This window comes from Grus americana, chromosome 1 (assembly GCF_028858705.1).
Source record: "Grus americana isolate bGruAme1 chromosome 1, bGruAme1.mat, whole genome shotgun sequence".
Taxonomy (NCBI): domain Eukaryota; kingdom Metazoa; phylum Chordata; class Aves; order Gruiformes; family Gruidae; genus Grus; species Grus americana.
In genome coordinates this window covers 27,841,429-27,855,112 of record NC_072852.1, presented here as the reverse complement: position 1 = coordinate 27,855,112, position 13,684 = coordinate 27,841,429, and the positions used below count along the sequence as shown (strand labels likewise).

General features: G+C 39.8%; 1 protein-coding gene across 1 annotated transcript; it reads left to right on the top strand.

The window, feature by feature from the left end:
• Positions 1-3,330: 3,330 nt before the first annotated feature.
• Positions 3,331-10,068, top strand: LSM8 (LSM8 homolog, U6 small nuclear RNA associated). The gene is made up of 4 exons (XM_054812601.1): positions 3,331-3,486; positions 4,823-4,863; positions 6,298-6,425; positions 8,522-10,068. Exons 1-4 carry the CDS (start codon positions 3,456-3,458, stop codon positions 8,610-8,612), a joined length of 291 nt encoding a protein of 96 aa, XP_054668576.1. The 5' UTR covers positions 3,331-3,455; the 3' UTR covers positions 8,613-10,068.
• Positions 10,069-13,684: the final 3,616 nt, after the last annotated feature.

The following is a 13,684-nucleotide window of genomic DNA, read 5'->3' as shown; positions in this document are numbered from 1 at the left end:
GCATAGATGAAGTCAGGAATTCTCTTTTCAAAATTTGTTTATATTGAGAGTGCTAACTGCTGTTAAACACCTAGTTTAGCAAAACCTGGGTACCTAAATTCAGGAGCCCAGACCTAAGCCTTACTCTTTGTGTCTTAGTCCTTATTTTTAAGATAAGAAAAATAGTCTGTCGCTGCTTTTCACAGACACTGCTAAAACAAACAAGTAGATCAGAGATTCTCAGGTGATCAGATGTTGATGTAATGCCACTGTACAAGTATTTTAAGATTTTATCCTACATACTTGTATCCCAATGATCTTATATTCTTGGCCTTTTAAAATGTCTATCTTTATAGGGAGACGGAAGAGTATGAAAAGGAAAATGTCAAACCACACACACACAAAAAAAAATCCTCAGCCTCTTACATGGAATATACAATAATTACTTCCAATCCTGGTATAAGGTTCAATGGCAGTTGTTAAACTTTTTATAATAGCTTAAGAGGATGGGCATTATGTAATGCTCAGTTCCAAGAGTATTTTATGTTCTCTGACATCTCTTGTCATGTTTTTGATAAAGACTGAGCCATTAGACAAATTCCTGAGAGACTACTTTGGTGTAGTTACCTTCAGAGGTGCCAGGAAATGTCTATCCATTTTTTCTGGCTAATTTACCTTAAAACATTCCATTTGCTTTTTCTGTAGTTGTGATGGCTATAATGTGAAAGGAAACAATCAGCATACTAGGAGGATATCAGGATGAAACAGCAGCATTCTGCTGTACAGAAATGGTATTCCCCGCAGGAATTAAACCATGGGCTGGACACCAAGTTCCAGTTTGTACCTCTTGCCAATTTGTCCCTGGAGTCTATTGAAATAAAAGGAAGTTGGACTAGTACTGACAGGGACGATTTAAACTCTAAGTAGCGTCTATATAGCAAAATTAAAAAAAAAACCATAGCATACTTCTACAGTTTTAAGGCAGACATGCAGAAGTCAGGAAACGCAGAACCAAGATGTTTTAAGCAACATCAGTTTGGCCTCATTTGTGTCGCTCTTCTCCTACATGAACTGAGACTTATTTTTATAGGATTCTGTCGCTTAAAGAGAACAAAGGCTGGTACCTCATCTGTGTCAAGTTATTCAGTGTTTCTCCTACAAAACTGGGAGTAGACAACTTTGAATTTTCAGTTTGTCTTAAACCCGACTGTACCTTCCAGTTATTAAAAAATACATTCTCAATATTTCAGTATCTGATGATTTATGAAATTTACAGGTGAAAGCCCTGGAAATCAAGATAATAATAAAAAAAAAATTGAAAATTTATTTCCTCACATTTTTTCAAAGTATTATTTGTGAGAGCTTTCTCCTGCAAATGCCTACTCAGTGCTTCTGCAAATCTAATCTCCTGATTATGTACAGATCTAATATTATTTTAAACATTTTATTAAGTCCATCACAATCACTTTTTTCAGAGAGATTGGAAAACTTTCCAGAAGTTACATTTTCTTAGTGTCATCCAAAAGCTGACAAAAAGGGGAATTCCATATTCCAAGTCTCAAGCTAATCTTCTATCTACTGAAGGTCATGAACTTACAATAAATATTTTTTTAATCCAGACTTTATGTAACATTTCATTTCACAATATGCTGCACTGGAAATGTCCCACTGTTTGTTTATATACTTTGGAAGAATATTTCCCATACAGTGTTACATCTGAAAAGGTTGGCATCCAGTACAATACAAAGCTGATATTGTTAAAAAAAAAAAACAGGTGGAAGAAAATTTATTTTAATGGAACTCCATGAAGACTATTCAACCAGTGGTGCTGAAACAACAGCTGAAACAACAAAAGCATTGACCTTTGAGCTCCGAGAAGCTTGGTAGATAAACTGTTTGTAAGAGGTCATGCCTGTGTAAGATGTTAGGTATCACCTACAGACTGCTATATTATTAAATACCATTAGAGGGATGCATTCCTGACTTTGAATATAGTGCAATGCAGAGTATATCTGTATGTACAATATATTGCTGTATGCTTCTGAAAGCCTGTTGCATACTGACATAATTTCCCATGGACAAACATGGCTAAGCACCAGGATTAGTTCTATAGGGTAACTTGGTTCTGTTACTGAATGTCTGAACTTAATCTCCCTGAGGTATTTCTTCTTGTATTAAATACCAGTCAGGCTCCCTTCATTCCTGAAAATTGTCTCCCAGCGCTGCCACTGAACCCAGCAATTTCATACACTCTTCTATCTCACAGGACTCTGAGGAGACTGATGAAACACTGTGTGCATCACATACACTGACCAGAAAGTATGGAAAGCAGTAACAATTAGGGACGAATCAGAAGAAACAATGGGCCACCAGAACAGAAAGGGAAGAATACTAGTGACATGTACAGTTATAAAAAAATGAAAAAGCAGGAGTTCATCAGGACATCCCTATCAATGATTCCCACATTTACAGATTATGGTGAGATTCCTGTAAACATAAAATCCAAATTTCTGCATAAGAATCACCACTTACTTGACACTGCACATCTTTTTTAAAAAGATGTATAGTTGTGCTTGAATTGCAGAGAGCTTGACCACTGCATTTCTCTTTAAAGAAGCAGCATAGCTCTCCACCTGTAGGCTGCAGCCTGGGCCCAAGCAGGTAGCTTGCTGCCACACACATTTCACTGTGGGACCTCGGCACAACAAAACCACCTTCCACAAGCCTCATGTCTTAACCACACCCAGGCATCCACCATCACCTCCTGAAAGCACCTCTGCGTGGGACTTCAATAAAGAGCACCGCGAGGCTGGCTCCGGGCACCTATCCCACAGCCCTGCTGCAAGGCTCTCCGAGTCAGTGCAGAGGGGCAGCAGCCAGGCCTCCTTCCCGCCCACCTCACACCGGCAGCCCGCAGGAAACCGAGAGACGGATAGGTGGCTCCCGTGGTAGCAAGAGCAACGATACACTCAGGCAGCGAGGCCCTGAAGACCAACTCCCAAGCTGGGCACGGGAACAACCCTTCAAACACTCCCAACCAACCAAACCCCCCACAGCAATGGCGGCCGATGGTCCTACATGAGAGAAAACGACACACCATACTGCGCCTGCGCCTCCTGCCCTCCCACCCAACAAGCCTCTCTACGGATGGTGCCATGTGCCGCGGAGGGGGCACTGTAACCCCCCCCGCGCGGCCCTCGGCGATCGCTACTTGGTACAGCCCACTCGCAAGGGCGCTTCTCCGCGCTGCCGATCTCGCGCCGTTTGAAACCTGTTTGCGCCGCGCGTGCGCGGCAGTTGGAGCGACGCTTCCCCGCCTCTCCGCAGGCTCCTACGCCTGCGCGCCGGGCCGCGCGTCAGCGGCGCGCGCCGGAGGTGGCGTTGGGAGTCTCGTCGCCGTCGTTGCAGCCGCCGCCGTCGTCTCGCGGGAGGTGGTTGCCGGCGCTGGTGTGAGGCAAAGCGCGGGAGCCGTCGTCATGACCTCTGCCTTGGAGAATTACATCAACCGTATCCTTCTGGCGAGCGGAAATGCCCCGGGGCAGCGCGAGGGGCGGCGGGAACGGGCCTGCTCTCTCCTTCGCGCCTGCGGGGATGAGGGGAGGCCGGGTGTGGGGCTTACCCCGAGGGGCTGGCGGCTGCAGCATGGCGCGGGGCTGGCTGCCTCCGGGCCCGGCGAGCTGCGCGGAAATGCCCAGCCCTAGGCAGGCTGCTGACGGGCTTGTGAAAAGCGTGTCGTCCGGGGCCACGGGTCTCCTGCATCGCGCTCCCGCGGGCCGTTGCGTTGCTTTGGTCCTTCCTGATTGACTCTCGGTTTCTCTTTACGTGAGACTGGCTTAGCAGGGAGAATGGAGGTTACGGAAGACCCAGAGAATAGGGTCCACTATAGCCTCTAGTGCTGCAAACCTGATTTGTGATGAGGAACGAGATTCACAATGAGCCTGGCTCCTTAAAGGGGTGTTAATGTGTTTAGTTACCAGCTTTACATCATTTGCTCAAAAACTGTGAGTTGGTGTTCTTGGAACCCTTTTCTTGCTATTTTTTTATACTCATAACCTATAGGCATTTTCAGTTTTATTCACAAGCAGTAAGGTACTAAAAATCATTCTACTAAAATCATTCAGGATGGTGGATACGTGATCATCAAATTGATATAGTCGGACCTTCAGAGTGACTATATGTACAATGCCAGACTTGGGATCCTCACTGCTAAGCTGTTTTTAAGGAGGTAGCTTGAAGTGTTTATAAAACTGTTGTTTCAGTTTTGGGGTAGCGCAATTAGTAACGGCAAGAGAGGTGAACTCTGATCTTTAGTCTGCTTTTAATGGTGTTCATGTTTGTGTATCATAGAATGGTTTGGGTTAGAAGGCACCTTAAAGGTCATCTAGTTCTAACTCCCCTGCCACATGCACTAGACCACATTGCCCAAAGCCCCGTCCAATGTGGCCTTGAACACTTCCAGGGACGGGGCCTCCACAACTTCTCTGGGCAACCTGTTCCAGTGCCTCACCACTCTAACAGTAAAGAATTTCTTCCTTATATCTACTCTAAATCTACCCTCTTTCAGTTTAAGGCCATTACCCCTTTTGTCATTACATGCCCTTATAAGCAGTCCCTCTCCAGCTTTCATAACTCTTCATGGTTGGGTACAGTGAAACTTTAAAACAGATTGTCATAAAAAATACTGTATTGTGAAATGTTACTATCAACCATGTTGCTTTTTAAAAAAAACCTGAAATGCTAATAGGCTCTTAATGGCTCTTAAAACTTATATTACATATGAATGATTCAGAAAATGCTAATGTTCTATTTGAGATAGCTAAGCATTTCCTTAATGAACTATTAGGTACTGTTGCAGTAATTACTTCTGATGGAAGAATGATTGTGGTGAGACTTGTATTTTTTCAACATCTTATTTTGCCCTCATAAAGACTTTTCATCATGGCAGTAAAGAAACCGTGCTAGGATGTTATCACTTATATGTTCACACATTTACAATTGGGGTGTTTTTTAAGCTTTATGGCCATTATTTTGTATTGTATGATTTAAACAGTTATTCGTTGTTGCCTGTCAGCTTTGTCCTTTGATAAACTTGTGCATGCAAATGCTTTCACTTTTTGTCAAATCGTCTTTTCTATAGGAAGGCACAAGAAAATGCATTTCTTTTTCTGTTCAGCAATTTGGTGTCTATCTTAAAAAAAATCGTCTTTATTCAGTGAGCTCTTTAACTTTGTGCTAAAACCATTTCTTCCATATGTTTATAGAAGAAACAGCTGATAATTATTTAAGAGTTTTTATGGGATTCTGTTTAAGCCTGAAAAGTTGAGGACTGTCAAACCCTTATATGTTACACTGTATAACTGAGTTTATTGCTTCTGTGTTTGGTTTTTTCCTTGTGTTCCTCCTTTTTCCCCCGCTCATTTATTTTCTTGTGTTTTGAGTTTAACTTAATAGTATGATCTTTGCATGGGGATTATATTTTCCTGTCTGTCTGTACTTAGCTTTGTGCAACCTCTGAAAAGAGAAAAAGGTACTTTTAGCAGAAAAATACTAGCTTCACCAAATCTTCTGTCTGGTTAGAGTCAGTCAGGTAAACTTTGTGTTGTCATACATGATAATTTCTACCAAAAATATTGGAATGGAATTAGTATACGTGACTTTGTTACATGGTTAGATCATATAAATGGGTATTATTACTGTTTGAATGATGGTGTTGCACATCAGTTTAAATTTCTTAATCAATTACTGATGGTAAATTACACAAACCAATTATGTTAGCATTTTTTCAAATGCATATTGAAGTGTTACAGAAATTCTTCCTTTGATGTGTTTTCGAATTGGTTTTGAGTAATTTTGTGGAATCAAGTTAATCTCCTTCCAAGAGACACCACTTAAAATTACATGTTAGGGATGATTTCAATACTGTTGACCACAATAATCTAATTTTTCTGTTCTTTTATTTAATTATTTGATTTCTGGAAACTTCCATACATGGAAGACTCAAATAGTATGGAAATAGAATAAGTTGTCTAGAGGGCCACCATTGATACAAGGGAAACTTTACTTCTTTTAATGCTCAGGATTACTGTAGCTGTTAGCATGAACACTCAGTAGTAAATACAGATACTTTTCTTCAATCAATCAATTGTTTTTAGAGTTTCATTCTCCAGCTGTTTGTGTTTAAGCATAACAATAAAACATAAATAGAGCATCTGTTCTCTAGTATCTTAGTATTGCCACCTTGTTTAAGATATCCTTGAGAGCAAAGATGATAAAGGTAAAAGGTATTTGGAGTGATGTATTTTTGTGTGTGCTTTTCAGGGAACCCTCAAAGGTTTTGATCAGACCATTAACTTGATTTTGGATGAAAGCCATGAACGAGTGTTCAGTTCCTCACAAGGAGTTGAGCAAGTAGTGCTGGGACTGTACATTGTAAGAGGCGATAATGTGTAAGTATAGCATATACTTGTTTAAACCAATTAATAAAAATCTTGTGTGTGTGTGTGTGTATATATATATAATCTCATATACATCTATATACACCTTTATAGCCCCAGACATGTTGCATATTTCTATCTGTGGGTAGCACTGATTGTACTGTCAAAGCTGAGGCATATTAAATAGCAAATATCTATGCCTCTGTTACAGAAGTGATTGCATTATAAAGTTAAGATATTGTTGGTCTAGATTTACTGAGCTGTAAATTAACCAGCTCATACACTGATAACAATCTAGGAAGGTCAGTATAAAGTAGAAAGCTCAGCATTTCCCTTTCTTGAGTCTAGACATTGTGTAGATGTTCTTTATTCTGATCTGCGAACAGCAGGATCCCTCGACGGAGGAAGAGATAGAAGAATGAACAAAAGATGAGATAGAATTTGTGTGCATCATGTCAGCAATCCGGTATACAAAGTTAACTTTTAACAGGATTTTTTTAGATTAAGTTTTCACAGAGAACACTTTATAATCTGGAAAATGCTTGAAGGTTCTGGCTTGACACTGTAACAACTGGACAGCGAAGCCAATGTAGTAACAAAGGTGTGAGTTCATATTTGATGTAAAATGCCATGACAAAATGATAGTAAAAGCTCATTAAATGCAGAGAAAAGTAGCTGATGTGCCAAATAGACAGAAGGCTTACAAGAAAAGTAGAAAGAAGGCCTGATAAGTGGGCCTGCTAGGAAGGTGATTTTTGCAGCAGCATTCTGAAACTGATGGCAAAACATGAGATTATTTTTTAGCACAACCAGAAAAAGAGCATGTCACAGTGACCAACATGTGAGCTGGGACAGGAATTTCAATCTTCTAATTCTAATGGATATTTCTGTACAAAGAAATGTTAAGACTTAGATTTATATGTAGGTGCGTTTATCTAACATAATTGAGAAAGATCATTTTGGAAGACTTTCATCACTTAAGCTTTTCAGCAAAAACAAACTGACAAACGTGCAAAGGTAGGGCTAAGCATGCTACTCTAACAGTAACTTTTCAAAAAGCCAAGTAATTGTTTAATACTTTTCTTCCTATAAGGATGCTGTCTCTCAGAATGTTAAAAGTTGCATGAATACAGAATTATTCCTTCTAATAAATATGTTTCCGAGTTTGTCAAGTTTACAAAAATTAGAATACTTTCTATAAAAGAATGTTTTGAGAACAGCTATAGAGGTAATTTGTTGCTGTGGATTGGTATAAGGAAATGGGGACATAACTGCTTCATTTAATTTCATCTAGCTTTTTCAGTTCTTGCAAAAAGGAAGATACTCCGACAACAAGTTACATATAAGGGTATTTCATTGCACACTGCTACATCCTGCAGCAACGAGTGCCACAATTAAGTTTTACAAAGACCAGAAAGATAAATTTGCTCAGAAAGCTATTGGATGGATTAATATAACATAGTTTCTGGTGGCTGTTAAGTCTTTCCATGAATACAGCCACTAGCTCATAAGTCTCTGAACTGGTGAATAGAAGGATATGCCAGGTAGATTAGACTCTGTTCTTATGTTTCTTCTGGGATAGTTCTCACCCTGAGAACATCTATTGCCTTCACCTTCTTTTCTCTTCAAGACAGTTTTACTGAGTCCACTAGTGTTTTAGTCCAGGTAAGTCTTAACATAGCATAGGTAAAATACTATATATTCTCCCTTGGATAAATTAATAAAATTTCACTGGGCTGTGTTGAAGGAAATTGTCTTGCTTATCTAATGCTGTAGACACATAGAAATTGCTACAGGTAGGCCTTACTCTTGAAAGGCGATTCTCTCTGTAAAAGGTTTCCAGTTCTTGTTTCAGAGGCTAACCTACTGCCTAAAACAGACCAGTAGTATTTGGTTCTTATAATCTCTATCTTTAAAAAAACCCAAATGAGTCTTCTTTTAGACTCTACTTATAGCCGTCAAAATTTGAAGTTTAAAGAATAGAGGTCTACAATTATGTAGAAAAAAAAATGAGGGGGTGTGTGTGTCTTCACTAGCAAGTTAATTTTGTGGCTTTCTAGATTTGCACCAGAGGGTTTCAAGAAATGATAACCTGTTTTTTATTGCAGTGCTGTCATTGGTGAAATTGATGAAGAGACAGATTCAGCTCTTGACTTGGGGAATATTCGAGCAGAACCTTTAAACTCAGTTGTGCATTGAAAAGATGAAAATGCACAGGGACTTTGTAAATCTTTGGTTGTACAGACCTATTTAACAACGTGGATGATTTTTACAAATTGTGTTTAATTTGTTTAGTCACTGGTTTTTTATTATGAATATGTTGTAGTTTTGCATGTAAATTAAAGTTTCTACATTTTACTAAAGACGCTTTTATTGAATTCCCTTTGGGCTTTCATGCTGCATAATTTCACTGTAAAATACATACTGGGAAATGCCAAAAATACCACTTACAGTTCTGATGCTGTGTATATATACCTTGTTTTTAAAATAAGATTTCATTCCTAAAGGTAAACCAAGGCTTTTTGTGTTAACTCAGGATTATGTGGAGGTAGATTATGTAACAGTCAGTTTAACCATCTCTAAATGTAGTTCTGGCTGTAAGTAGAAAACTGGTTTTGGTGAGGTTTGGGTTTTTTTTGTTGTAGTGTAGAAAGCAAGAATGTTAAAAGCTTTTACAGGCAAATTAATGACTTATGCATGCAATAGGGTTTTTGTGCTTTATCAAACATTGTTCTCTAGTCCCCAGGACTATACTAGAGGTGCAGGAGTTCTTAGTGCCTTAATGCTTGCAGACAAATTAAATTGGAGGAAGACAGACATTTGAGCAGAATACAGAACCTAACCCAAATACACACATTTATTTGAAGCCCATTAAATTCCAGACCAACTCATTCTCTATCTTCTCCTCTCAGCAGGGGAGTTGTGTTGCTCAAAATTTGGGTAAGATCTATAGAAAGAATTGTGTGTTTGCTGAAGTGTAACCATTGAGTTGCTAGAGTGTAGTTCAGAAGACACAGAAACTTTAGCTAGAGAAATTATTTCTTTTGAATGAAATTTGCCATTAAATTAAATATAAGGATTACATGTATAAGAAGAGGTCTATTATGGTTACATCAGCAACAGCCAAGTTAAGTGGGACTAGCTCTGTGCAGTATATTGTGTTTTAGGCCACATACAATTCACTGCCCAGCAGAAATACTGGTAGGGTGGTAGCAAGAGGAAGTTGGTACTATTGGACAATGTTGATTTCCTTATCCTCTAGTGTGCTAACAGGCCCAATATTCCCCCCCCCCCCCCCCCCCCCCCCCATATAAATGTACTGCAAGTTCACTGTTCGGAAACCAAATACATTGAACTGAATATATTTTTCTTCATGAAATCTGGCTCTCAATTGTTGTAGCTTCCAGCTTGTTTTCTGAGATTGTTCTTGGTGGAGCATGTGAAGCCCAGCAAACCCTTTTCTCCTTTATCCATCTTGTGACCTAGTAAAGGAATGTCTTGTAGTTTTCTGTCCACATTTCTGCAGGGAGTTGCTGAGCTTACATCGAATAAGGCAAGTCAGGGTTTTTCTGTGATTACTGGAAGTAAGTAAAGTCTGGCTATAATTCATTATGTCAAAAGAATTGACCAGTTTCATTAAACAGTCAACAAAACCGTGTGTAGTGAAAAGCCCTTTTGCTACTGAAACACTGATAATCAGCACAAAAGAAAGTATGGAAAGTGAATTGTATTGGTAAATGACAAATAAAGCAGATTATGTAAATTAGCTACTTTAGGGCTCAGCAGAAAAAAACGTAGAGGCAAAGAGAGTAGAACCAGGATGAGCTGATTTTAAATGCACCACTTTGCCTTGGATGTATTAGAGTTATAGTTGAAATACATGGGTTGAATACTTGTAGAAGCACTGAAGTAACTAAGGAAATCTGCTGCTTTACAGCTGAGGAATTATGTTTGAAACTTACTTATGGAATGTTAATGCATGTGGAGACTATCTGCATTGAGCACATCATTTGCAATGCAACTCCTTGGTCCTGTGTTTGGTTGAGGACTTAAAATATGATGAGCTGCTGATGCCAGTTGTAAACGTCTTTCTCTGTCCTTAAAGTGATGATTTCAGATGCTGTGAAATGCTGTGGAACCAAGGTGGTGAAGCTAATCAGTAAAATCCTGGAGTGACCAGATGAGAATTCTGAGTAGGTCAGGAATTGCTGAAGCAGGAAAAATATGATCTAGAAAATAATAGTCTCACACAATTAGGTGTTTAAAACAAGATTGCAAATCCTGTCTTCTCTTCAGGTGAGTGACCTCGGCTCTTGCATGGACCTTTCTGGACCTGTGAAATTGTGTGTGCAGAGTGTGTGGGGGGTTACAGCTTAAAGAAGTTAAAATGTGTCTCCACTCGCAGGCCGACATAAACTTAGGGCGTTCTCCAAGGGATTGAGAAAGATAAGTTTAAACTCCCTTTCAGAAAAGCATCCTAACAAAAACTGGCTGCGCATAGCCCAAACGGGTTGATAGGCAGTGCATTGCCAAACTGATCCTTCTGCAATGAGATAGGCAAAGGATGGCCAGCCCACAGGTCTGACTGGGATTGTGGGCAGTAACTCAGCCCTGCCAACGCAGAGCCTGCTCAGAGGCAAAGTTCTGTCTGAAGTAGAGCTGAATTTTGAGATAAAAAGTTACCTCCTTAGATGCTGAGGAGGTATGAAAGAGGACTGGAATGGAAAAAGAGCACCACAAATCATTATTGTGTTGAGCCAATTGGAGTGTGCCAGCTGGCTAGGCTGAAGGTTCTCCTTGCTGTTTCCCACTAATTGTACAGATACAGCAAAGCAAATGTCTCCTAGGAGATGAGGAGTAGTATTGTCTGCAAACAGCCTTTGCTTTATTCTTGCTGGAGGGAAAAATACTCTCAAAAAAACCCCAAAAAACAACTCCCTTCTCAGACTTGAAGGCACTGACCACTGTGGCTATATGACTGTCAGCTGGTTCTTCAGGGTACGTGAAGAGCCCTGCTGAGAGAGGAAAAGGGGGTCATAGTCCATAGTGTTCTTGAAACAGTCTTTTCCTGCAAAGAGTCTAGATTAAAGAGCTGATAAATAGCAGGTGATGTTCAGTTAAATCCAATGTGTCCTTGCAGAGTGATAAACCAATTTTACAAAAATAAGCAGGGCAGAGAAAGGTGATGCTAAGGACAAAAGGAAGTAACGCTGAATTGGAGGTAATTGTCATATTCCATTAAGTTTCCTGCATTGCCCTAGGTTGGTCACTTCCTCCTTTTGTTTGTTTAATAGAGATCTTGGAGTGAAAGGACAAGTCTTTGGAGTGAAAGGACAAGTCTTGACTAGTACTGGAAAAGGATGCCTCCGATGGAATGACAGCTGGCTTATAAAGAGATTAATTAAATTAAGCAGCACAGGAGCCATCTTCTGTGGTCCAAGGGCAACTACCCTAACTGCAGTTCACGTGAAGTGCCTCCATATCCACTTCACATATTTGCCATCTACGTTCTTCACATATTACATGGCCTACAGGCAGGTTACTGGATTGAAAGAGCATGGATTCTGTTTGGAGGATTTATTCCAACAGTGGAGAATCTCCGTATGACTCAACCTTTGCTATCAATGATAGTCTGTTATGCTTAGTCACTGGAGGTAATGTTTATCATTCAATCCATTTTATAAATAAAGCAACTGAGACATATCTAACACACTGTGCTAAAGCTGAAGATAAAACACAAGTGGTTTGTATGACAGATTTACCTCTCGGCCATCACCAAAATACTTTCATAGCAAATGTACCAGATCTGTATGCTTGAGTAGGTGTTTTGTACCTGCAGTCACATAATTCCACCTCCTAGCCTCTGCTGTGTGAAGCTGCACTCAGCACTGAGAATTTAATTCTGCCCATTCATACAGAAATGATCCTAAATGATCCTAAATAGCAGGGATGTGTTCTTGGTGCATTGGTGAGAAAGTATTTAATTTATTCCACAGTTCATGTGACAAATACCAAGCCATGAGCTGTTGTTCCTTTAGGAATTAAATGACAATGACCATGAAGACACTTCTCAAGGAGGTAGAAACGTCAGTTGAAGAGACTTGGAAACTATGAATGTGAGTCATGGCAGTGAAACATCATGGTGGTTTGTGCTTGCTGGTTATATTTGGTCTATGGTAACATTTTGGCACCTATATATGCACATCTACTAATTTTTACTAATTGTGTTCTTATTTCTGCTTTCCAGTTGGGAAGACTCCAGTTTATTGATTAGAATCATGAAAATAAGTCTGTGGATTTTTTTTTTTTTTTTTTAAGCAGAAGAGAGTTCCTTGGTCCCAGTAAAGATCCAGAAAAGCTTTGTCATATCAATCAGCCTTAGCTTCCCTGTTGCTTAAATAATAAGACATATTTCATGTGCCGGGTGTTCACAAACAAAAACCCATGAAACCTGAGTGTGCCAGAAGGTGGTATCTGTACAGACCAAGCCTTGAGGTGAGGGAGGGAAAACCTGTACCACCAGGCTTAGGTTAAAACCATAGGACAGAAGATACTAAAGAGCCAGGCATTTGTCCTGGAAATCCTGTTCCCGACAGCCTCTTCTAGTGTGCTAAATTCTGTCTCGGGGTCCTTTTCAGCAGCCTTTTTTCTTACAGTAATTTTTACAGTAATGGCAGAAATGCTGACATGTCTACCAGTAGCAGCATTTTCCCTGAAGAAAATAAAAGCTCCGCTGATGAAGGTGGAAATCAAAGCTGAAAACAAGATAGTGTTCAGGCTTTTGCCAAGAACTACTTGCTAGCACTAAAAGCCTGACCTTATCTAGGCGGTAATACCTTCCTTCCTGGAGCCTTGCAGCACATTCCAGGAACTCTGGAAATTGCGTTGAACAATGTGCTGCTGCCGTTCAGCCTTACATCAGTATTGGTGCCACTGAATGCCAAGAAATTCCACTCCATGCTGAACTTCTTGCCTGCTACTTGTGCTTCTAGATTGTTACTCGAGGGAGCACAAGGGCATGTGCATGTACTGGTTTTGTCCACTAAAACATCTTTAATGGTTGTCTCTCCATCTTCTTTTTGTTTTATACTCTAGATTTATCTTATCTTTGATTCAGTGTCCATTTTTCCAGCAGTGATGATTACAGTGCTCTGCATAGAAACTGGAGTGGAAATTACAGAGGTGGAGAAATCAAGCTGGATTTGAAGTAGTTAAATACATTAAAAAATAGAAGTAAGCAGGATAGAAACCTGTTGAACAAAATTAGGTTT